Raw genomic sequence first — 22,033 nt, forward strand, 5'->3', positions numbered from 1 at the left:
TTGCCCTGCAGGCTCAGAGAGCCAGTATAATTCAGCGGGTAGTGTTTAATGAGGTATTTCTCTTTGCTTATTCACCCAAGGAGCTGAAGCACCTGATCCTGGAAGCAGCAGATGGATTCCTCTTCGTGGTGGCGTGCGAGACGGGGAAGATAATCTACGTGTCGGACTCGGTCACCCCAGTCCTGAATCAGCCTCAGTCAGAGTGGTTCGGCAACACCCTGTACAGCCAGGTCCACCCGGATGACGTGGAGAAGCTGCGGGAACAGCTCTCCACCAGTGAGAATGCGATGACAGGTAAATGCAGGTGGCTGGGCACGGTTCTTGCCCCATGCCTCTATTGCTGAACCTGGTTACTGTCAGTCAGCTGCTCCTTCGTTCCGTAAACTGGTTTGTTATTGTCATCTGTACTGAGGAAAAGTGGCAAGCTTGTTTCGCATGCCATCCATACAGATCATTCCATTGCAACAGTGCCTTGAAATAGTGCAGGGCAAAACAATGCCAGAATGCAGAATGAAGTGGTACAGTTATTGAAAATGGGCAGTGTAGGCAGAAAATAATTTGCAAGGCATTAACAAGGTAAGTTATGAGGTCAAGAGTCCATTCTTATGGGGAAGTTCAATAAGAACTTAACAGCATAATCAGGCCATTCAGCCCATTGAGTCTGTTCATTCCATAATGACTGATTTGTTATATCTCTCAACCCCATTCTCCTGCCGTCTCCCTTGTAACCTCCCAACTAATCAGGAATCTATGAACCTCTGCTTTAAATATACCCAATGACTTGGCTTCCACAGCTGCCTGTGGCAATGAATTCTACACAATCACCACCCTTTTGCTCAATAAATTCCTCATCTCTGTTCAAAATGTATGTTCTTCTCTTCTATCTTCTTCACTGTTACAAGACTCAGTGGGAAGAAGCTGTCGGAGCCTAGAGATGTGCGCTTTCAGGCTTTTTTTATCTTCTGCTTGAAGTTCAAAGTAAATGTATTAAGAAAGTACATGTACATCACCATATACTATCATGAGATTTATTTTCTTGCAAAGAAAGAGGAACAATAGTTCACGCAAACAAAGATGGACAAATAACCAATATGCAAAAGATGTTTTGTGCAAAATCAAAAAGAAAAAAGCAAAATAATAATTAAGAATCAGAGTCAGGTTTATTATCACCGGCATGTGACGTGAAATTTATTAACAGCAGCAGCAGTTCAATGCAGTACATAATCTAGCAGAGAGAGAGAGAAAAAAATAAAACATAATAATAAATAAACAAGTAATTCAATTACGTATATTGAATAGATTTTTTTAAATGTACAAAAACAAATAATGCATTTTAAAAAAAGTGAGGTAGTGTCCAAAGCTTCAAAGTCCATTCAGGAATCAGGTGGCAGAGCGGAAGAAGCTGTTCCTGAATCGCTGAGTGTGTGCCTTCAGGCTTCTGTACCTCCTACCTGATGGTAATAGTGACAAAATAGTGGTGCTGGAGGTCCTTAATAATAGACGTTGCCTTTCTGAAAGAAGTAATGAATATTACTGAGTTGTAGAGTCCTGTAACTCGTGTGAGTGTCCGGGGAGGGTGCGATGTTTGATTACTGAGGCAGTGAATGACAGAGTGTCTAGAACTGAGGTTGGTTTCCCTGATGTGTCCACAACTATCTGCAGTTTCCTGTGGTCGTGGGCAGAGCAGTTGATGCACCCAACCCACATGGGATGCTTTCTGTGATGTATGGATGAATTGGTGAAGGTCAAAGGGGACATGCCAAATTTCATTAGCCTGCTGAGGAAGTAGAGGTGGTGTTATGGGGTTTTTTTGGCTGTGACTTTGACGTGGTTGGGTCAAAGCAGGCTGTTGATGATTTTCTTAGGAACTTGAAACTCTCAACCTCAGCACTATTGATGTAGTTGGGAGTGTCTGCACTACCCCACTTGCGGAAATTAATGGCCAGCTTTTTTTCTTTGTTGACTTGTTGTTATGACACTATGTCCCTAAGCTCTCTATCTCCTTCCTCTACTCAGTCTCATCACTATTCGAGATGTGGCACTTTCAAACGTAGTTAAAGTTAGAGCAGAAACTGGCTACACAGGCAAGTTTGCTTCTGTTCTTACTGCTACAAAACAGACTGTCCAAAGTTCAAGAGGAACGTGCATCTTAAGGGTGTGGTCTTAACATAGTAAAGCACTTCTCTGGAGCAGCTATCACATACTGTTTTACTTATGACTCACAATGATACTGACTGGTGGTTGCGTTACTGAATTAGTCAATTTGAGCCCTGAATAACGATCCTATCATAACAGTCAGGCAACTTATGGAAAATGAGTGCTGCAATCTGAAACCAAAATAGAAATGCTGCCAGAATTTTCAGCCGGTCCAACAGCATCTGCGGAAAGAGAATCCAGTTAACTTGGGTCTGCTAGGCAGGTTCATTTCCAGAGATACAGGTTGACTGACTGAGTTCTTCTGGTAATTCTGCTTTTAGTTAAACACGTTTACACTACTGAAACACAAATTGGAATTTGTTTAATACTGTCACATGTACCATGATACAGTGAAAAGCTTATCTTGCATATTATTCATAAAGATCAAATCATTACATAGGGTATTGAAATAGAATAAAGCAAAACATTAATATGCAGAATAAAGTGTAAAAGTTACTAAAAAAAAAGTACCGTACAGGTAAATAACAACATGCAAGATCATAAAGTTGTGCGGCCAAGAATCCTTTTTATTGTACAGAAGGTCTGTTCAAGAGTCTGATTAGAACTGTGGGATAGAAGCAGTCTTTGAGCTTGGTGGTATGTGCTTTCAGGCATTTTTGTATCTTCTGCCAGACGGGAGAGGAGAGCATCCAGGGTGGGTGGTGTCTTTGATTATGCTGGCTGCTTTACCGAGGCAGCAACAAGTGCAGATAGGGTCCATAGAAAGGAGGGTGGTTACCGTGATGTTCTGAGCTCTCTCTCTCTCTCTCTCTCTCTCTGCAGTTCTTTGCTTTCATGTGCAGAGTAGTTGCAGCAACAAGCCATGATGCATCAATAAAAATTGGTAAGAGTTGACAAGATGAAGTACAGGTTAATTGTTTCATTAAATTTGTTTTTGTGGAAGGGAACCTGCTTTCTTTCCCAGTCTGGTCCATATGACTGCGACCCCAAGGTGTTTGATTCTTAAGTACCATTTGGAATAAAACATAAAAGAATGGGAGCAGAGAGGAGCCATTTGGGTAACCAGGACTCGATATGATTGAGACTGCCTCATCTCAGCCAGTACCCCACAATGTTCCACATTGGCCCTCATCAATTGAGGGCTGAGTTTAAGAGCGGAGAGGTAATGTTGCAGCTATATAGGACCCTGGTCAGACCCCACTTGAGTACTGTGCTCAGTTCTGCTGCCTCACTGGAGGAAGGATGTAGAAACCATAGGAAGGGTGCAGAAGAAATTTACAAGGATGTTGCCTGAATTGGGGAGCATGCCTTAGGAGAATAGGTTGAGTGAACTCGACCTTTTCTCCTTGGTGTGATGGATGAGGAGAGGTCACCTAATAGAGGTGTACAAGATGATGAGAGGCTTTGATCGTGTGGATAGTCAGGCTTTTTCCCAGAGCTGAAATGGCTGAAGTAGGTACAGAGGAGCTGTTGGTTAAGTTTTTTACACAGTAAGTGGCGAGTGCCTGGAATGGGCAGCCAGCGACGGTGGTGGAGGCGGATACGATAGGTTCTTTTAAGAGACTTCTGGAAAGGTACATGGAACTTAGAAAAATAGAGGGCTATGGGTGCCCTAGGTAATTTCTAAGGTAAGGACGTGTTCGGCTCAGCTTTGTGGGCCGAAAGGCCTGTATTGTGCTGTAGGGTTTCTATGTTGCTATGTGTTACAGTTGTACAAGATGTTGGTGAGGCTGCTCCTAGAACATCGCGTACTGCTTTGGTCACCCTGTTATAATGAAAATGTCATTAAGTTTGAAAGCGTGGAGAGAAGATGTACGAGAATGTTGCCAGGACTTGAGGGTGTGAGTTATAAGGAGAATTTGGGCAAGGTAGGACTTGAGGGATGACCCTAGTGTTGAACACATAGAGTGAATGTATGCTACTCTGCAGCCCCTCTTGGGTAAAGGGAAGAGGTACACTCACCCTTGACCCCAGTGCATTGTTGAACCTGAAAGGAGGTTGATGAATGAATAAAATAGATGGCATTAGTTTAGTTGGGTGCTTGAGCGTTGCTGTGGAATTTGTAGGTTGAAGAACTGGTTTCCAAGCCGAGCAATTGCCATAATACGCCAGGAAGCTGCAGGTACTTCTGCACTGCGGGGTGACTGTGAAGGTGAAATTGAGGAGCTCCGAGATCTCGAGATCCTTGGGGCTGTGGGAGGTCAGAGGGAGGTAGATATACCATGGAGAGCATTCTAACTGGTTGCATCACTGTCTGGTATGGATGGGCCACTGCACAGGATTGGAAAAGGCTGCAGAATGTTGTAAACTCAACCAGCTCCATCGTGGGCAATAGCCTCACCAGCATTAAAAAAAATTATTAAATTTTTAGAAAACTACAAAGAATAAATGTAATGATAAAATAGTACGAAAGAGAAAAAATAATATTAACCCTCCCCCCCCCCCCCCTTAACCCTTATCTAAGAAAGAAAAAAAAGAAAGAAGAAAAAGATTTCCTGGATATCGGAGGATCCCCACATGCTCCATGGAGTTCAAAATAATTTTAATTTTAATTTTTAATTTTCCCCAATTACTTTATAATTTTATCTTCAAAGGACCTATGTATTTAATCCTATCTTTTGTAGGTATGGGAGCCAGATTTTCAAAAATATATCATATTCATTTCTTAGATTGTATGTGATTTTTTTCAAGTGGAATACAACTATATATTTCATTATTCCAACGATCCATAGTTAAATATAAATCAGATTTCCAAGTAACTGTGATAACTTTTTTGGCTACTGCCAATGCAATTTTTATAAATTTTTTCTGATACTTATTTAATTCAGTTTTGGTATTGTCCCTTCAATGTCTCCTAATAAAAATAATATTGGGCTATGTGGGAGTTGTACTCCAGTAATTTGTTCCAATAAACGTCTTAGATTTATCCAAAATGATTGAATTTTAAAACAAGACCAAGTAGAATGTAAAAAAAATACCAATTTCTTGATTACATCAAAAACATTGGTCAGACATATGTGAATTTAATCTATGTATTTTCTGTGGTATATATAATTGATGTAAAAAAATTATATTGTACTAATCTAAATATTGTATTTATCATACTATCAGAACATAATCTTGACCAGCTTTTTCCATCAATTTTAATTTTCAAATCAGATTCCCATTTTTGTCTTGATTTATGAATTCCTGATTTAATTGTCTGATTTTGAATCAAATTGTACATACAGGATGTAAATTTTTGAATTTTTCCTTTTTGAATTAATATTTCTATTTCACTAGGTTTTGGCATCAACATTGTTTGACCCAGCTTTTCTCGTAAATAAGCCTTTAATTGAAAATAACAGAAAAGAGTGTTTTTTGATATTTTATATTTATTTTTTAATTGATCAAACAACATCAATATACCTCCTTCAAAACAATCACCTATATATTTAATCCCCTTTTGGAACCAATTATGTAAAAGTTTATTATCCATTGTAAAAGGAATAAGCCTATTTTGAATTAAAGTTCTTTATGCTAATAAAGATTTCTTTATCTCATTGTCCTTATTTACCTTATTCCATAAATCAATCAAGTGTCTTAATATAGGAGATTCTTTTTTTTTCCCCGTATTCATTTGGATTCCCATTTATATATAAAATCTTCTGGTATGTTTTCTCCTATCTTATCTAATTCTATTCTAATCCATGCCGGTTTTTCTTCATTAAAAAAAGACGCAATAAATCTAAGTTGATTTGTTTTATAATAATTCTTAAAATTTGGAAGTTGTAACCCTCCTAAATCAAATTTATATGTCAATATTTCCAATGATATTCTTGACATCTTTCCTTTCCAAAGAAATTTCCTTACATATGTATTCAGTTCTTGAAAAGAATTTCTGAGGCAATTGTATTGGTGAAGTTTGGAATAAATATTGCAATCTAGGAAATAGATTCATTTTTACAGCATTAACTCTACCTATTAATGTTATTGGTAATGTCATCCGTTTATCAAGATCCTCTTTTATTTTTTTTAATAATGGCAAATAATTTTGTTTATATAAATTTTTTACATCATTATCAACTCTAATACCTAAATATTTTATCCCATTTATTGACCATTGAAATTGAGTTACTAATCGACATTGATTATAATTTCCTTTGGTAAGGAGTAAAATTTCACTTTTATCCCAAATTACTTTATACCCTGATACTTCCCCATATTCTTCCAATCTAAAAGATAGTCTTTGCAAAGATTGCAATGGGTTTGTTAAATAAATCAAAACTTCATCAGCAAATAAATTAATCTTGTATTCTTCTTGGTTAACTCTAAAGCCCCCAATGTCTGAATCTGTTCTAATTAATTCAGCTAATGGTTCTATTGCCAATACAAATAAAGAAGGTGATAATGGGCAGCCTTGTCTAGTTGACCTCGTTAAGCAAAATGGTGTTGAAATCTGACCATTTGTAACTACTTTAGCTTGAGGATTAGTATTTAAGATTTTAATCCATTGTATAAAAGATTTTCCTAACTCATATTTTTCCAATACCTTAAATAAAAAATCCCATTCCAATCTATCAAATGCTTTCTCTGCATCCAAAGCAACTGTCACACTCATTTCCTCTCTTTTTTGTGCCAAATGAATTATACTAAGTAACCTAGTAATATTATCCAATGATTGTTTTTAATAAAACCTGTTTGATCCATATGTATTAATTTTGGTAAATATTTAGATATTCTATTAGATAAAATTTTTGCTATTATTTTATAATCTGTATGTTATTTCTCTAACTTCCGTTAATGCCCCTCCTCCCCTTCTTACCCCATCCCTGACATGTTTGCCTGTTCTCCATCTCCCTCTGGTGCTCCCCTCCCCCTTTCTTTCTCCCTAGGCCTCCCGTCCCATGATCCTTTCCCTTCTCCAGCTCTGTATCACTTTCGCCAATCACCTTTCCAGCTCTCAGCTTCATCCCACCTCCTCCAGTCTACTCCTATCATTTAGCATTTCCCCCTCCCCCCTCTACTTTCAAATCTCTTACTATCTTTCCTTTCGGTTAGTCCTGATGAAGGGTCTTGGCCTGAAATGTCAACAGCACTTCTCCCTATAGATGCTGCCTGGCCTGCTGTGTTCCACCAGCATTTTGTGTGTGTTGTTTGAATTTCCAGCATCTGCAGATTTCCTCGTGTCGGCCTTTTGATGTTGGTTTTAAAGGATCTCTATCTTTTTTTGGCGATACAGTTATGATCGCTGTTAAAAAAGATTGTGGGAGTTTATGCATTCTTTCCACTTGATATATTAATTCCGTAAATGGAGGAATTAATAAATCTTTAAATTTTTTATAAAATTCAGGAGGAAAACCATCTTCTGCTGGGGATTTATTACTCTGAAGTGATCCTAAAGCTTCTTAAACCTCTTTTAATGTAAAGGGCATATCTAATCCTTTCTGTTCTTCCAAACTTAATTTTGGAAGGGTTATTTGTGATAAAAATTTATCTATCTCAGCAATCTTATTTTGTATTTCTGATTGATATAGTTCAGTATAAAATTTTTTTAAAGTTTCATTAATTTCTAAAGATTTATAAGTAACCTTATTTGCACTTGTTCTAATTGCATTTATTGGTTTAGAAGCCTGTTCTGTTTTCAGCTGCCAAGCAAGAATCTTATGTGATCTTTCACCCAATTCATGATATTTCTGTTTAGTTCTCATAATTACTTTTTCTGTACAATATGTCTGGAGTGTATTATATTGTAATTTTTTATTAACAAGTTGTCTTCATTTTTCTTCTGTCATATATCTTTGAGATTCTTTTTCTAACTTTATATCTTTTTCCAATTGATCTATTTCTGCCATGTATTCCTTCTTAATTTTAGATGTATAACTTATAATCTGACCCTTTAAATATGCTTTCATCGCTTCCCATAATAGTTTTATCCTCAACTGAATGTAAATTCGTATCCAAAAAATTGAATCTGTGTTTTCATAAAATCACAAAAATCTTGACGTTTTAATAAAATTTAATTAAATCTCCATCTATAGATTAATTCCTCCTTATACATCATTATCATTGTCATTTTCAAGGGGGAATGATCTGACAGTATTCTTGCTTTATATTCCACACTTTTCACTCTATCCTGAATATTTTTTGATAATAAAAAAAAATCAATCCTTGAATAAGTTTTATGTCTATTTGAATAAAATTAATAGTCTCTTTCTCTTGGATTAATTTTTCTCCATATATCAATCAGGTTTAAATCTTTCATTAATGATAAAGTTAGTTTTATTACTTTTGATTTTGTAACAACTTTGGTTGACCTATCCAAAACTGGATCTAAACGAAAATTAAAATCTCCACCTATTAATATTTTATCGTGTGCATCAGCCAAGTTCAAAAAAAACTCCTTGTATGAATTTTGTATCATTTTCCTTTGGTGCATAAATGTTCATAAGAGTCCATAATTCTGAAAAAATTTGACAATGTGTAATCACATATCTCCCCACAGAATCAATTATTACATTTTGTATTTTAATTGGTCAAGTTTTATTAACCAAAATTGCAACTCCTCTCGATTTTGAATTAAATGAAGCTGCAATGACATTTCTAACCCAATCTCTCTTTAATTTCTTATGTTCTGTTTCTGTTAAATGTGTTTCTTGTAGAAAAGCTATATCGCCTTTCATTTTCTTAATATATGTTAAAACTTTTTTTCTTTTCACAGGTCCATTAAGTCCAATAACATTAAAACTTAAAAAATTAAGTAAATTAATCATTCATAATACCTTGGGAACTCTTTAAAATTCTCCACGTTGCTACACGTTCCAACATTTGTTTTCTTTCTGTTGTCCAGGCAAGATTATTGGCTTCTATGTTATCTATTCTTTCAGTGTTTTCCCCAACCATCCAGGCAAAAAAGAAGAAAAATAGAAGAAAGATAACTAATATATAAAAAACCCAAAATACCCCCCCCCCACTATTGTTGCGAATAAAAAGAACACAACATTACCCCCCCCCCCCCCCCCCATTTTACAGGTCATGGCAATCGCCATGATTGTACACGTGAAACTCGCAGCCATCGATCAGGAGCTCCTCCAGCTCCCCCGCAAAAAAAAAAGAAAATATATTAGTGAAGAAAAAAAAGAAAATAATTAATGTCTCTACTCCCAATTAATACTCCTCAACTATTTTTTTTCTTATTATTCCTTATAAATGTCCGTCAAGTCCAACCTTATTTCAGTCTTCATCATTAGTCCACTTCATTTCTATAATTCTTTAGTCCCCCTCGCGGTAGTTCTTGTACAAATTTCTCCACTTTACGGTAGTCAACGAAAAATCTTTCTTCGTTATCCAGGAAAATTATCAATTTTGCTGGGTAGCTCAATAAAAATTTATAGCCCTTTTCCCATAAAGATTTTTTCACTGGATTAAATTCCTTCCACCTCTTCAGAAAATCGTAACTTATGTCTGGATAAAAAAAAAACTCTTTTCCCTTCTATCATCAATGACCCTTTTCTCTATTTAGCACCTTGAGTAGCTGCCTTCAAGATAATTTCTTTATCTTGGTACCTTAAGCATTTTATCAAAATTGATCTTGGATTTTGATCTTGTTGAGGTTTTGGTCTTAAAGCTCGGTGTGCTCTTTCAATTTCAATTACTTGGCTTCCTTCTTTCATTTCCAAAATTTTCGGAATCCATTCTTAGAAGAATTTTATTGGATTTTCTCCCTCTGTACCTTCTATAAGACCAACAATTTTAATATTATTTCATCTACTAGAGTTTTCAAGCGCATCTATTTTTTCCAACATTTGTTTTCTTTCTGTTGTCCAGGCAAGATTATTGGCTTCTATGTTATCTATTCTTTCAGTCTTTTCTTCCATTTTTACTTCCATCTATTTAACTTTATTATCCATCTTCTTTTGTTTTTCCACCACATTATCGAGTGTATTCTGCATCCTTCTTATATCTGTTCTTATAGCTTTTAATTCATTCATCATATATATCAGGATATCTCTTCCTTTTCCTCTTCTTCTTCATCTGTGTTTCCCAAAGAATCTGATTCCACTTCTGATTCACTTCCAGCTGTAGTTGGGATTTGTAGTTTTGTTAATATCTGTTCATGCATACTTGTTTCTTTGCGCATGCGTTGTTCTTGCCGTTTCTTCTTAGAGACCGCTGGCATTGCTGCAACTTCCTGTCCCGCATCATCAGAAGTGCCATGCACTTCGCCAGGAGGAGATTCAACTTGAGTCCAAGGCTTCGCCGATACAGTTAGGCCTTCTTTCCCGCTGATTTGCGCAGTCTTCAAAGTAGTAGCTTTCTTCTGTTTCAGTTTAGGAGCCATATGTAAAAATAATCCTGAGTTGCTTATAAATAGTTTCTAGTAGGTATTTGTTAACTCTTCTTCACTTAAACCCTATTTCATTACTTTTTACAAGGGAGCTGGATTCCCAACGTCTCAAGCCTACGTCATCACGTGACGCCCCCCTCCCCAGCATTGAGAACATCTTGAAAACACAATGCTTCAGAAAGGCAGCATCCATCATTAAGGACCCCTGCAAATACCCAGGACTTGTCCTGTTCTCATTGCTGCCGTCAGGAAGGAGATCCAAGAGCCTGAAGATACACAGTCAGTGTTTCAGGAACAGCTTCTTCCCTCTGCCATCAACTTTCTGGATGGGCAATGAACCCATGTACATGACCTCACTATTTTCCCCTCCTTTTTTTTGCACTAACTTAATTTTAATTATATATATTTTTGTATTTTTACTATGTATTGCGCTACACTGCTGCCACAAAACTACATATTTCTCAATGTATGCCAGTGATGTTAAATCTGACTGTGAGGGAGTGAGACCCAGCAGGGGTTCAGTAGCATAGATAATTTCACAAGGCACATAGTGTTGCTCAGGGAACACTGAGTGATGGTTGAATTGGACATGAATTAGCCAAAAGTTCTGTTGACAAGTTGGGATTAATTGTTTATTCTGTTGGGCGGGACAGGTCGAATCTTGGATCTGAAAACTGGCACTGTGAAGAAGGAAGGCCAGCAGTCCTCCATGAGGATGTGCATGGGCTCCCGCCGTTCGTTCATCTGCAGAGTCAGGTCAGTGAATTGAATACAGGGAGTCTCGAGCCACTCTCCTGCTTATTGCCTGCCTTGCCAAACTAGAGAGGGCTCCTGACCAGCTTTCCACAGCTGGCTCTGCCAGTCCTCTGGGAAGTAGAAGGTGGGATGGCTTGTGCTTTAGGGAGAAGTCAGTGTGAACTTCCAACCAGCAGCACCAGGAGCAGTGAAAATTCTGATAGTCCTGTATGATTTTGCTGCTGGACTAGCAGGTTTTCTACACTATTGGAAGCTATTTTTGTTAATCTCCCAACAGACCATGGGTTATTTTCAGATGTTAGGTAGTATCTTTTCAAATTTTCCAGTCAACCTGGTAGGTTTTTATAAAACTGGGGTTCTGGTGGGAAGAGAGTAGAGGAAGGGAACCAGGGTCCCATGGGTGGGGCGGGGAGGGAAGTGCAACAAATATTCTCTAGTGAGCCAGAATGTTGAACCATCAGGATTTCTGAATCATCACCTGGAGCCAAAATCAAACTGCTACAGGAACTCAGTGATTTGAGCAACATCCGTGAGTGTGGGGTGAAAACGCAGGTGACGTTAGAAGTCCTGATGCAGAGTCTCAACCTGAAACATCCACCATCCTTTTCCCTACACAGATGCTTTGACTCACTGAGTTCCTGCAGAGGTTTGTTGCTCTGTACATAGACAGGCAGTTCTATCTCATGTGCAAAGTTTGGTCGAAAGATAAGAATGCAGATGTGAATAAGAGTAGACCAGGTGGCCCGTCAAACTAATCTTTTACCTTGCAGCCTACTTCTGGTATTATCCCCACGTCACCCATAGGATTGCCTTGTGATGATAGCCTTCTGCATTGATTAAGAGTGTGTGTGTTTATTTAAATTTGTGTTTTTACCTTTGTTTCAGATGTGGGAATGCCACTGTGGATTCTGGGTCCATGAGCAGGCTCACCTACTTGAGGAACCGATACAGGTACTCCTTGCCCCGCAGCAGTGCCCTCTCCATCTTGCCCCATCTCTGCAGTGTGCCTGTCGTAGATCTATTTACCACTGTTCATCTTGGCCTGTCCCCATCTGAGTGAACCCTACATTCCGACGGTACTCTGGCTAAAGGAATTTCTCCCAAGTCCTGTGCCAGATTTTCCAGCAGTTCATCTTGTCGTGATGGCCCGGCATCTGGACCCTCTCATAAATACCAATGCCCCCTATTTTTTAAAGCTAGCTATGATTTTCAACGCAAACATACAGTGGTACTAGAAAGTTTGTGAACTGTAGAAATTTCTCTATTTCTGCATAAATATGACCTAAAATATGATCAGATCTTCACTTAAGTCCTAAAACTAGATAAAAAGAACCCAATTAAATAAATAACACAAAAAATTATACTTGCTCATTTATTGAGAAAAATGTGTATTTGTTGGAAAAAGTATGTGAACCTTTGTTTTCAGGTAACTGGTGTGACCCCCTTATACAGCAGTAACTTGAGCTAAACGTTTCTGGTAACTGTTGATCAGTTCTGCACATTGGCTTGGAGGAATTTTAGGCCATTCCTCCTTACAAAACTGCTTCAATTCTGAGATGTTGGTGGGCTTCCTTGCATGAACTGCTTGCTTCAGGTCTTTCCACAACATTTCTATAAGATTAAGATTAAGACTTTGACTCGGCCATTCCAAAACATGAATTTTCTTCTTTTTATGCCGTTCTGTGTGGATTTACTCGTCTTTCGGATTATTGTCTTGTTGCATTATCCGAGTTCTATTAAGTTTCAGGTGACGGACTGCTATCCTGACATTATCCTGTAAAATGTTTTGATGCAATTTTGTATTCATTGTTCCCTCAACAGTTGCAAGCTGTCCAGGCCCTGAGGCAGCAAATCATGATGCTCCTTCCACCATGCTTCACAGTTTTGATGGGTTTTTGGTGTTGGTGTGCAGTGCCACACCAAACATAGCAATGTGCAGTTCTACCAAAAAGTTCAACTTTTGTCTCATCCCCCCCACAGAACATAGTCCCAGAGCGTTTTACAACATCCAGGTGGTCTTTTGCAAACTTGAGACGTGAAAACTTTTTTTTAGGGCGGTGGTTTCCTCATGATGTCCTTCCAGGAACACCATTCTTGTTCAGTGTATTTCTTGTAGTGGTCACATGAACTGAGATTTTAGCAAGTTTTTAAGATTCCTGTGAGTCTTTTGCTGTTATGCTGTTACACTTGGGTTCTTTTCCACCTCCTTATTGCACATTGTACTCTTGGTGTGATCTTTGCAGGATGCCCGCTCCTAGGGAGAGTAGCAACAGTACTGAGTTTTCTGGATTTGTATGCAATTTCTCTTCCTGTGGACTGATGAAAACTCAGGTCTTCAGAAATGCTTTTATTGCTTTTTCCAGCTTTGTGCATCTCTACGATTCTCTGAGGTCCTCTGAAAGTTGTTTTGATTGAGGCACAGTGCACATCAGTGGATCTTTAGAAGAGCAGGCTCTGCCAGTAACTTGACTTCATGTGTCTTTTTGTAGGGCAGGTTGCCACTACAACCCACACCTTCAGTCTCATCTCGTTAATTGGAACATCTGACTCCAAATAGCTTTTGTAGAAGGCATTACCCCAGAGGTTCACATACTTTTTCCAACAAATACACATCATATTGGATAATTTTTCTCAATAAATAAATGAACAAGTATGAAGCTTTTTGCGTTTATATATTTAATCGGGTTCCCTAGATCTAGTTTTAGGACTTGTGTGAAGATTTTATCACATTTTAGGTCATATTTATGCATAAGTAGAGAAAATTCTACAGGGTTCACCACCTTTCTAGCATCACTGCAAATACAAGGGTCTTTGCAGATGCTGGAAATCCAGAGTAACGCCCGCAAAATGCTGGAGGAATTTAGTGTGTCAGGCAGCATCTGTGGAAATGCATAAACAGTCAACGTTTTTGGCAAAGACTGTTCTTGGTGAAGGGTTTCTGCCTGAAATGTTGATTGTTTTTTAAGTTTAAAAGGTACTGCCTGACCTGCTGAGTTGCTCCAACATTTTGTGTGTGTTGCTCTTACGATTTTAAACACCTGATTGGTGCCATCCCTCTATCCTTTGTAAAGAAGTAAAGGGAAAGCCACTGCACTACTCCTTCAGAGTTACCATCTCTCAGAATCACAAGAGATTCTGCAGATGCTGGAAGTGCAGAGCAACATAAAACGCTGGAGGAACACAGCAGGTCAGGCAGTATCTACGGGGAGGGGAATAAACAATTGATGTTCCAAGCCGAAACCTTTCATCAGGCAGAAGTCTGAGTAAGGAAGTGGGGGGAGTCCACGTTGGCAAGTGAGACCAGGCAAGGGGGAAGCTGGGTGGGTGGGTGTAGGGGGATGAAATAAAAATCTGCTTGGGGATAGGTGGAAGAGGTGAAAGGCTGAAAAAGGAGGAATCTGATGGGGGAGGACAGCGGAACTTTAGAAGAAAGGAAAGGGGGAGGGGAATCGGAGGGTGATGGGCAGGTGAGGGCGTAACCAGAATGTGGAATGGTAAAAGAGGGAAAGGGAAGGGCGAGAAATTACCAAATATTAGAGGCAGGGCAGCTAATCTTTCAATTCTATTATCATAGATTGTTGTCATATTCCTCTGTACACTTTATAGCAACAGGTCCACTTGGTGCTTGGTGTGCTTAACAAGCTTCTCAGTAAGTTCAGCCTGACTTCTTCCTGTTTTTCAGTTCTTTGTCTCTGGAAGAAAGTCCAAATATTTTGCTCTATTTAACCCAGGACAAGTGAATCAAGAGTGCAGTTTGGGAGGTTGATGAGTCAGTTGTTTCACCAGATTGACTCTTCCATCCCTCCCAAGCATGCCAAAGGATCTGAGACTGCACCCTTTTTAAGTGGGGGAATTCGTGATTCACTGAAGAGGTACCTTTCTGAATCTGCTATGGGGACTTTACATGCATCTCCCTGTTCGTTTTGTTCTCAGGAATGGGCTGGGACCTGTGAAGGAAGGAGACCCTCAGTACGTTGTGGTGCATTGTACAGGTTACATCAAGGCTTGGCCTCCGGCAGGTAAGAGCTATGTATGTCTGTGTTATTTGAAAATAGAATGTAAGGAAGTGATTATGGAAGGATGGTTGCAGTGACGTGACCATCTCCGGCACCTGTTTGTGATCAGTTGATTGCTCTCAAAATGGACTAGGTTCAACTAAGACTCGCCTTACAGAAGAACCTACTAGAGTGCTATGATCTTCTCAGAAACATGGCTAGACCTGATGCCGATATCGGGCTAGCAGGCTGAATGGCCTACCGAGCTGACAGAATGCATGATTCTGGCAAGAAATTAGTTGGTGCTTTATGTATTTATGTTAACACTGCCTGATGTAATAAATCAGTCATTTTTGAAAATTATTGCTGTCCCAACCTGGAATACCTAATAATAATAAAGTTTAGGTCCTTTCATCCACAAAGAGAAATCACTATTTATTTCACAGCATCACCGGATCTATAAACAGCATCCTAAGCTTTCCTTTCAGTTAGTCCTAACGAAGGGTCTTGGCCTGAAACGTTGACAGTGCTTCTCCCTATAGATGCTGCGTGGCCTGCTGTGTTCCACCAGCATTTTCTGTGTGTTGTCCCAACCTTTGATCAGATTCCCTACCTCGTTGTTCATCCAAGGCTTCTGGTTCAGGAATACCCGGATGTTTTTGGTGGTGATGACATTGTCTTCGCAAATGTGATGTAGCACATAACTGTGGCTGTGTAACTGGTGATGGCTCCCTCAGGCCAACAGCAATTTAGCATTAGACCAAGTGCATGATGCTATGGTTAACAACTGGCTGCTCACCCTGATGGTGCCTTCATCGTGGCTGGCAATTTTTATCAGGCCAACCTTAAAACAATATTTCCTATGTATTGAAAAGTGAATTGCCCAACAAGGCTCAGTAACACACTGGGCCAGGTGGACGCCAACATCGCAAGTACATATAGGTCCTTCCCATGCCCTCAGCCAGGATTGTCCAATAATCTGTCTCTACATCTAATTCTAGTTTATAGACCAGTGGTAAGGAAGGAGAAACCAACTTCCAGGACAGTGATGGTGTGGCCTGAGGGAGCTACATCAAACTTTGCAAAGACAGTATCATCACCACCAAAAACATCTGGGTATTCCTTAACCAGAAGCCTTGGATGAACAGCGAGGTATGGAATCTGATCAAAGCTCATGATATTGGTTACTGATCTGGTGAAGCCAAGGCACATAGTGAGGCCTGATTGAATCTTGAGAGAGGCATCAAGACCACAAAGTACAGATCTCTATAACAATATAGATCACTGAAGTGTTGGGGATGAGATCAGATACATCTCGGCTTTCCTTTGTAATGTGCTCTGCTCATAGTGACGCCAAACTAGCCGAAGAGCTAAACAACTTTGAACACTTTGATAAGTACAATAAGGAAACCATGATGAAGGTCATAACATCAGATGGAGGAACTGCGCCGACACTAAACCTGCATGAGGTGAGGCGTGTTTGGTAATGTCAGTGCATGCAGAGCAGTGGGATTAGACGCCACACCGGGACGGTTCCTTGGGGACTGCGCCGACCGGCTGGCAGAAGTTCTGATGGATAGTTGCAACCTATCGCTGTCCCAGGCTACATTTCCGGCAAGCTTCAAAGCAGCAACTCTTATTCCAGTCTCCAAGACGTCTGCGACTGTGATTACAGACCAGTGGCACACATTCCCATATTTGCCGAGTGCTTGGAAAGATTGGTAATGTCCCAAATCAGGGACTTAATTGTGGCTACCTTGGACTAGCACCAGTTTCCCTACACGGTAAACAGATCCACTGAAGATGCCATTTCTATCGCTGTTCATGCTATCTTGGAACATCTGGAGCACAAAGACACCTACATCAGGAAGCCTTTCATTGATTACAGCTCGCTCTGTAATACCATACGACCAAACAAGCTGACTGTCAAACTCCACAGTCCAGGTCTCGGCACATCAGCCTGTAATTGGATCTTGGACTTCCTAACCAACTGTACCCAGACAGTGAAAATAGGCAAGTGCACATCAACCCCAAACCCTGAACAGCAGTGCTCTGCAGGGGTGTGAACTGAGCCCACTTCTTTATTCACTGCACTCCTGCTCATGCTACACAAACTACTCGTGATTCTGAAATTTACAGATGACACAACTGTGATTGGCCTAATCACAAACAATAATGATTATATAGAGCAGAAGAAGCTGTCAGATTGGTGCAGGAGCCACAGCCTATCATTTAACATCAAGAAGACAAAAGAAATGATAATTGGCTTCAGGAAGGCAAGAGGTCCCGAACAAGTCCTATTCATAAATGGTGAGTTGGGTTCTCTAGTTTTCAGTTTTTGGGAATGTACGTCATTGAGGAGCAATCTTGGTCTGTCAACACAACCTCAAGAGCGGAGAAGGTTCAACAGCCTAAGGAAAACTAACCCAAAAATTGCTGGCCAGCTTGTATTGATGTGTGATAGAGAGCATACTGACATACAGAGTGACAGTGTGGTACTCTAGCTGCTGCTGGATGGATCACAAAGTGCTCCAACAGGAGATTAGGATGGCTCAGCACATCATTAGGTCTCAACTGTCAGACATGGAGACAATCTACAGTTCTTCATGCCTATTGCACACTCGTAACATTATTAAAGACCCTTTCCATCCTGGGCACTGTTTAATCTCCTGCCTCATGGTAGAGATACAGAAGCATCTTGGCCAAGACAGTGAGACTGAAAAGCAGCTTCTTCCCGAGGGCTGTTGTGTAACACCCCGGCTTGCCAATGACCTTTGAATGTTATGGACTGTGGAAGTCTCTTGTTGCATATAAATGTGGGATTTTTTTAAAACGTTAAGTCGTACTACATGCATTGTAAATTTGCACTGACTAGAGTAACACCACAATCTTGTTGACTTGGCGATAAAGTTCTATGCATATGTACACACACAAGCTATTTAATGGATTTATATTTATGGTGCGTCTTTTTATTAGTGTGTTCTTTATCTCTTGTGCTTTTGTCTTGTACTGTATCAGATCTGGAATAACAATTATTTTGTTCTCCTTGTACTTGTGTACAGGAAATGACATGGAACAATTGAATGTTTGGGATGTTTCCATTTTTGAAAGTTTTAAAAAATAATCCTGTAATGATAACCAGAAGAGCAGTAGTTTACTGGTTATTCTAACAAGACACAGCTTTTTTTGAATCCCAGTTTATTTTTCCTTATTGTGCATCACCATTTCCCAGATAACTAACTTCTACTAAGGCCATCACCCGGAATGGGGCATTGGCTGCCGACAGCAGCTCGCCAGAGTCCTTTGATTGGCCCAGTGGCCTCCATTTTCACCACACGATCTCATATGTCTTCTAAGCAAAGCTTCTTCTGCTCTCAGGGATGAGGTCTTTGGAGCTTCTGTTGGCGTTTCTGTAGCTCTGGGTTTTTAGGGGGCGTGATTAGTAGTCCCATGCCCAACCCTCCTCCTCCTACATGGACTATCCCCCATGCCGCAGATAGCTAACTAACTGAACTTGCCTAATACAGTGTGGGTCGGAGATTAGCTGATCCTTTTATGATTAGCTCATTATTTAGTTCTATTTAGAGATACAGCATGGAATAGGCCATTCTGGCCCTTTGAGCCACACAGCCCAGCAGCTGCAATTTAATCCTAACCTAATCATGGGGCAATTAACAATGACCAATTAACCAACCTGGTACATCTTCGGACTGTGGGAGGACCTGGAGAAAACCACACGTTTCTTGGGGAATATGGTACTTAGCACTTGGCTAAACTGCTGTATTTGTGCACGTGGCGTTCCTGTCGCCGGGGTTCGTTGGTACTTGGTTCATCTGGAGAGAATATTCCACGGGAAGGACTAGAGAACACTGGGATTGACTTTTGAGCTCTTGTTACCCTGAGCTGTAATAGCAGCACAGAGTAGGCAGCAACGTGCCTGGAAGTCGTTTGGCTCCCAACAACACTCCAAAAAACTAACATGTACCAAAAGCAAAGGTGTTGCTGTGGCTTGCACAACAACTTATGGGAAAATAATAACCAGAAGGTCAACAATTGACATTTCCCACTGACCTGGGAAAGCAGCCAACATAATCAAAACTTCCACCCATCCCGGACATTACCCCTTCCCCTCTCATTGGGTAGAAGATTTAAAAGCTGGAAATACATACCACCAGGTTCAGGGACAATTTCTGTCCCACAATGATGAGACTCTTCATTGATAAAAATACAGTAGCATTCTGGAGTACAGAGTTCAATTCAAATACTGTCTGTAAGGAGTTTGTATGTTCCCATGAAAGGCATGGGTTTCCTCTGGATGCTCTGGTTTCCTCCCACAGTCCAAAGACATGTAAGTTAGTAGGTTAATTGGTTATTGTAAGTCGTCGGGTGATTAGGCTAGGGTTAAGCAGATAGGCTGCTGGGTAGTGCAGCTCATTGGGCCAGAGGGGACTGGTCTGTGCTGTATCTCTAAATAAATAATAACAGTGAACTCTTGCTTTCCCAGTTTATTTCATCATGGCTCTTTACCTTATGTGTGTCTGTATTGCCCTTCCTTGGTACTGTAACACTATCCTGTACTTTGTAATTGCTTTTCCCTTCCTAATATCTTAGTTTGGAATGCCCTGCCTGGATGGCAATTTTCAGGTGATTGGAGGAATGTAACGGGGGGGGGGGGGGGGGATGTCAGATGGGTTTATCACACAAAGAAGGTCATTTGCGTGGAACGCACTGCCAGGGTTGGTGGTAGAGGCAGATACATCAGGGGCATTTAGGTACGTACATGAATGAAATCGAAATGGAGGGCTATGTAGGAGGTAGGGGTTAGAATTATCTGCTAAACAGATATATGTTCTAAAACAAAGTTTTTCTACTATATCACAGTAATATACCAATAACTAATTAAGTCCCCTATAAAGCCACTGTGGTTGGTATCAAACAACCAATTGGACTTTTTCTTATTATTGGTAGCATGCCCATAAGGAAATGAATCTGCTTGTATCTGGTGGCATGTACGTACTTTGGTAAAGTTCAAAATACATTTGCTAACAAAGTATGTATACATTATACAACCGTGAGATTCGTCTCCCTTCAGACAACCACAAAACAAAGAAACCCAAAGGAACCTATTTTTAAAAAACTGTCAAACACCCAATATGCAGAGAGAGGGGGAAAAAAAAGACAAATGGTGCCAACAATAAAGGTGAGCAAATAGCTTTCAGAATGGAAGTGAGTCCACAGAGACAAAACCAGGCATCACTGCAGCCAGAGCAGGCCACCGCCTCAGTTCAGAGCCAAGTCAACATCACGGAGGAGCGAGCGGAACTGGCCCAATCCTCCCTCTGGTCCCGACCCCCTGGCTTTTCAATCCGGCCTGGCGTTTTTAAATCGTTCAAAGATCGGGTCATTCCTCGCTCTAGGACCTGGACCCTGTCACTTCGATACACTCTGGGCTGGACCACACCACCACGTTTCCACCCACACCCGACCTTTGCAAACTGACCTGGTGTTTAGATTGGTCAAACCCTCACTCGTGGCTTTGGTGGACTCTGCCTCTGCCTCACCTCTCCATTGTTTGAGGTGATCGTTTACCATAAAATGTGTATTAATAAAGTATTTAGTTGTATTCTTTATTTTGTTTGCTGCCAGTGAGTTTCACCAGCACCATTTTAAACTGGAACAGGATATTAAATTTACTTTGAACTAGGAATTAAGGTGTTGTTGCTGTTGTTATCCAGGTGTGACATTACCAGACGATGAACCAGATGGGGGACAAGGAAACAAGTTTTGTCTGGTGGCTATTGGCCGACTACAGGTAAGATCCAAGCACCTACTGAAGCACTTTGGAGATGTGTCCTGTTTTGGTCTTCCCTTCCATCTTGAAAGGAGGGAATTCTGAGGGTGAGGGACGGAGGGTACAGGAAAGAAGCAAAGGAGGATGTTTTCAGTTGGGAGAATTTTACTTATTATGCCACTGAGATGTGAGCATTAACCTTTATTAACACAGATTCTGCAGATGTTAAAAATTCAGGAACTCGGACATCATCAATGGAAATAAGTAGTCAACATTTTGAGCCGAGACCCTTCATCAGGACCTTCCATTAGTGTTTATTACCCATCTTCAATCACCCCTCATCCCAGCAGATAAGAACCATCCAGATTGCAGTTACATAGTCCACATCTACAAAAGGAAAGGGTATCGTCAGTCTCGTGACAATCACCGAGCATCTCTCTCCTGTCCATAGCTGGAAAGATCTTGACTCGCGGCCTGCTTAATCGCCTTCTCCAACACCTTGAGCAAGGTCTCCTCCCAGAAAGCCAGTGTGGCTTCCGTGCAGAGCGTGGAACTGTTGACATGATATTTGCTGCACGCCAACTCCAGGAAAAATGTCAAGAGCAGCACAGCGACCTCTTTATGACCTTTGTCGATCTGACCAAGGCATTTGATACTGTCAGCAGAGATGGCTTATGGAAGATGATGGAGAAGTCTGGCTGCCCTAGCAGGTTCATCACGATTGTTTGGCAGTTCCACGATGGCATGATGGTGAAAGTTTTGGATGATGGTGATGAGTCAGAAGCCTTCCCAGTGACGAACGGTGTGAAGTAAGGATGCGTTCTTGCCCCTACACTCTTTAGAATGGTCTTCTCTGCTATGCTGAATGATGCCTTCCGTGATTGTCAGGATGGTATACGCGTCAGATACAGGACTGGCGGCGGGCTATTCAACCTCCAGAATCTACAGGCTGTTACAAAGGTAAAGGAGACCGTCATCAAAGGCCTCTTATTCGCTGATGATTGTGCC

General features: G+C 40.4%; 1 protein-coding gene across 5 annotated transcripts in view; it reads left to right on the plus strand.

Moving 5' to 3' along the window:
- The window catches only part of LOC132399636 (aryl hydrocarbon receptor nuclear translocator-like), an 89,351-nt gene that overhangs the window by 25,686 nt on the left and 41,632 nt on the right, over positions 1 to 22,033 (plus strand). For all 5 annotated transcript variants that reach the window (XM_059980227.1, XM_059980226.1, XM_059980225.1 and 2 more), the window contains 5 exons: positions 81 to 294; positions 11,137 to 11,239; positions 12,125 to 12,190; positions 15,173 to 15,258; positions 20,970 to 21,046. In XM_059980227.1, coding sequence (XP_059836210.1) covers positions 81 to 294; positions 11,137 to 11,239; positions 12,125 to 12,190; positions 15,173 to 15,258; positions 20,970 to 21,046 — 546 coding nt within the window. The remainder of the gene's footprint in view (positions 1 to 80; positions 295 to 11,136; positions 11,240 to 12,124; positions 12,191 to 15,172; positions 15,259 to 20,969; positions 21,047 to 22,033) is intronic.

This window comes from Hypanus sabinus, chromosome 9 (genome assembly GCF_030144855.1).
Source record: "Hypanus sabinus isolate sHypSab1 chromosome 9, sHypSab1.hap1, whole genome shotgun sequence".
NCBI lineage: Eukaryota > Metazoa > Chordata > Chondrichthyes > Myliobatiformes > Dasyatidae > Hypanus > Hypanus sabinus.